General features: G+C 34.6%; 1 protein-coding gene across 1 annotated transcript in view; it reads left to right on the top strand.

The window, feature by feature from the left end:
- Window positions 1–323: 323 nt before the first annotated feature.
- LOC110035590 (protein DETOXIFICATION 27-like) overlaps window positions 324–4,398 on the top strand; it is a 7,724-nt gene continuing 3,649 nt past the window's right edge. Inside the window, exons 1-6 of the mRNA XM_020739842.1 lie at window positions 324–847; window positions 1,568–1,654; window positions 1,745–1,801; window positions 2,270–2,508; window positions 2,589–2,707; window positions 3,381–3,501. Of these exons, the coding sequence (XP_020595501.1) occupies window positions 324–847; window positions 1,568–1,654; window positions 1,745–1,801; window positions 2,270–2,508; window positions 2,589–2,707; window positions 3,381–3,501 (1,147 nt within the window). The remainder of the gene's footprint in view (window positions 848–1,567; window positions 1,655–1,744; window positions 1,802–2,269; window positions 2,509–2,588; window positions 2,708–3,380; window positions 3,502–4,398) is intronic.

Here is a 4,398-nt window from a genome sequence, read left to right on the forward strand (position 1 = left end):
GCCCTAAACCCTATAGATTTGTAATCATTTTATATATATTGACCACATAAACTTGTGTGTACATATGTACATAGCCACATAGGAGCATTTGTGTGCATACCACCAAATTCTCATTACTTGCATATTTATATGTAAACCTAATAACTATATGGCATACATAAATACCACACAATTCCTATGTATTTATATATCTAAACTCAATACTTGCATATTCAACCATAAACCATTAATTATGGAACCTTAAACCATTAATTATGATTCATTAAAATCACTTAATTTAATTCTATTCAAATATAATATATTAATTTCAACTTTCCAAGCTCATGATTCTCCTCAACCTCCAACAGCTGGGCATGGCGAGCGCACTGGAAACTCTATGCGGGCAGGCCTTCGGAGCCAAGAAATACCACATGCTCGGGACCTACATGCAACGTTCGTGGATCGTATTATTCGCATGCGCCACCCTCCTCCTCCCGCCGCCGGGGCTCGCGGCGGCAGCCGGAAAACTCTCCGTCTGGTTCATTCCCGTTCACTATTCCTTCGTCTTCATCCTCCCGCTGCAGAGGTTCTTACAGTGCCAGCTGAGGAACGCGGTCCACGCCGTCGTTTCGGCTGTGGTGGTGGTCGTTCATCTGATTGCCACGTGGCTTTTTGTGTACCGTTGCGGATATGGGCTGTTTGGTGCGGCGATGATTTTGAATTTCTCGTGGTGGTTGGGGGTGGTGCTGCTCATGGGATTCGTGATTTGCGGTGGGTGCGGGGAGACTTGGATGGGGTTTTCTATGCGGGCTTTTGATGGCCTGTGGGAGTTCTTGAAGCTTTCCGCGGCTTCAGGAGTTATGCTATGGTATGGTATATTGGTAATATATATTTATTTAGTGTCCTTTACATACATACATATATATATATATATATCATATTAGATTTGTTAATGGATATAATGGATTTAGTTTGGATCGAAATCAGCTCATGGGTTTGATTTTGGGCCAGTTTGATTGGCTGAAAATTTGAATATAGCTTGATCCTGCTTGAAATTGAAACTAGTTGGCTCAAAGTTGAGTTATTTGGATCCATTTCAGCTCGAAATCGGCTCGATCTGGCTCGAAATCAAAGTAAGATGGTTCAAATTGAGTTATTTGGATCCGTTTCAGCTGAAAATCGACTCGTAAGCTGCCATATTTGATTTTTGTAATATTATATATAATTTTTGTAAATTCGGGCCAATCTCGAGCTAGTTTGAGTTGATCCGTGTATGGCTCGAAAAAAATCGATTCAAAATTAAAGCTCATAGCTCGGCTCCTTTATTTCGATCCGAGCAAAAATTTGAATCAATTTTCAAACGATTAAAAGATCTTCGAGCCAAATTCACAGCCCTATTTCATATCTTATCAATAGTATCATCCTTTTAACTTCTTAAAACTGAAATACACTTTTCCTTGTATTGGTGAAATGATATATTTGTAAAAATTGGAGTTTAGTGGTATGTATGCAAATCTTTTATTATAAAATTGAGCTAATCATATGTTACATAGATCATTTTATGCAATTTGTTTAATTGTTGATGCAGCTTGGAGAACTGGTACTATAGAATACTGATAGTGCTTGCTGGAAACATAAAGAATGCTGCAATTGCAGTGGATGCCCTCTCCATATGGTGACCCATTTCTCTATATCTATCTTATTTTTACAATGTATAACATATTAACAGAATGTTTTGTTCATAAAATTCATTTCTGATGTGCAGCATCAGTATTAATGGGTGGGAGTTGATGATTCCTCTTGCATTCTTCGCTGCAACCGGGTAAGCCTTACAACGAGTTTTAAACGACTGCAATTGTTAGCGCTGCAAAGGCTTTTAGTGCCAATTTTCAAATTATGGGGGAAGGTTTTCAGCCGCAATGACATTTGCAGTTTTATCTATATATGGACTTGAATTATTTGACTTAACATATACAACATTGAGACAGTTTTAACATTGAGGCAATGACATACATACCATACAACATCCACATGTTTACATATCTAATACTTGAACTTTACTCTTTACATTTATGTCGCTCAAATCTTTCTTTTTACGAAAAAAAAAAAAAGAGAATTACCATTGTAACATTGAAATAGTTAGATCTACCTTTCTGTCTATAGTTAAGTTGACATAAGCAAAAATTGATTGATGTTTCGGTTTTAGATATGTAAATGAGTAGGAATTGATTGATATCTATGTAAATCATCATTTAACATGTTTGTTTCTCTCTTTGATGATTTGTAATAGGGTGAGGGTAGCGAACGAGCTCGGAGCAAACAACAGTAGAGGAGCCAGGTTCGCAACCATCAACGCCGTGATCACCTCAAGCATCATCGGAGTTTTCTTCTCTGTATTGGTCGTTGCACTCCATAACAAAGTCGCTTACATCTTCACCATCAGCGACGTCGTCATCCGCGCCGTCGACAATCTTTCTCTCCTGCTGGCTCTCACCATTCTTCTTAACAGCGTTCAACCCATTCTTTCAGGTTCTTTTTTTATATTATTTTTAGTTTTTCTTAAAACATGAAATAAAACTAATTCAAATTATGATCATGGTGCAAAATAGGTGTTGCAGTTGGGTCAGGGTGGCAATCAATTGTGGCATATGTTAACATTGGATCATATTATTTGATTGGGATTCCTCTTGGGATACTCATGGGATGGCTTCTCCATCTTGGTGTTTTGGTAATTAATTGAATTTATTTATTTGATTTGATGCATTTGCATATTCATCACACGATTCTTATGTATTTACTTATCTCACCCACAAAAATTTCTTCTTTACCACATTCATATTTTCATGCATAAGTTTAAAGCAGTAAAAAACAATGGATATAAATATTAAAGCTTAGGGTTGTGATATGAATTTTTCTTATTTATTTAGGGTCCGTTTGGGACAGCTTATAAGTGCGGGCGACGTTTTGAAAACGCCGCCATACCGTTTGATTCGCGCGTTTCGCCAGTTTATCCGAAACTGCATTTGGGTTTTTACACTAAACGCAGGTTGCGGATCGGCTTAAGCAGCTTATCTTGAAACACACAAGCTGCCCTAAACGGATCCTTAGACACATTTACATACTTAGCACATGATTCTTATATATTTGTATATGTCGACACACAAAATTTCATATTACGCACTTAGCATTGAAATCTATAATATCACGTAAAAAATAGCATCATTATCACTTTTAAAAATGAAATGCACAACATATGTTTAAAGCATCAATGTGGTATGGATGTAAATATTTGAAGTTTAGGTGTGAGATATGTAAATGCATAAGAAATTATGTAAATAATATAGGATTTTATAAATGTGGGTGTTTATGAAATTTTGAATATTGTTGATATATAATTGTAGGGAATATGGGCTGGCATGATTGGAGGAACGGCTATTCAGACACTGATATTGGCCATCATGACCATCAAATGTGATTGGGATAAGGAGGTGAGAATTTTGGATTTTTTTTTTTTAAGAAAAGGTTTTTTCAATGAATAAGAAATTATGATTTCGCAAACATTTTAATTTCTCGTATTTTCCATGCATTACAGGTAGGGGTGTAAACAAATCGAACACGAACGAATAGATTTTGTGTTCATGTTCGGTTCGTTTGAAATTTAGTTTGTTTGAAATAAGCTCGTGTTTGAAATTGTTCGTGAAGTCACTGTTCGTGCTCTTTTCTTAACGAACGAGTCAAACACGAGCTGAAAACGAGCTGTTCGCGAACGACAAACAAGTTTGACATCCCTAATATTAATATATATAAATAATATATTTTATTAATTATATAACTTATATTATATAAATATATAATATCTATATTAGTATATTAAAAATATAGCATATTAATATATTATTATTATTATTTTATTATATTTTATAATTTATATAATTTAATTTTTTAAAATATCATAAATTATATATATAATTATTTTAAATTATTTTTTATTTCAAACAATGACGATTCGAACACGAACGAACGCATCACTGTTTGTGTTTGGTTCGTTTAACTAACCGATTCGTCTTGTTTAGTTATCAAAAGAATCTAACACAAACTCATTGACGAGCCAAACACAAACTGTTCGCGAACAATGAGTACAGCCCTAATTACAGACCATACTTTATGCTAGAATTTGATTAATTAAATTAGGAAAAAAAAGGGGAAATTTGCACACATACCCACCTAAAATTTGATATTTATATTATATTAGAATAATTTTGTGTCATAAAGCTATGTGAGAAGTTAATAATGATGTTATTTTTATGTTATGTTTTATATTGTTATGTACATTGATATGAAATTTTAGGGGTTATATTTGCAAATACACAAGAATTGTGGGTTATTAATGCAAATTCCTCCCCCGCTTTTCCTCCACTT

Source organism: Phalaenopsis equestris, unplaced genomic scaffold (genome assembly GCF_001263595.1).
Source record: "Phalaenopsis equestris unplaced genomic scaffold, ASM126359v1 Scaffold198352, whole genome shotgun sequence".
In the NCBI taxonomy this organism is placed as follows: Eukaryota; Viridiplantae; Streptophyta; class Magnoliopsida; order Asparagales; family Orchidaceae; genus Phalaenopsis; species Phalaenopsis equestris.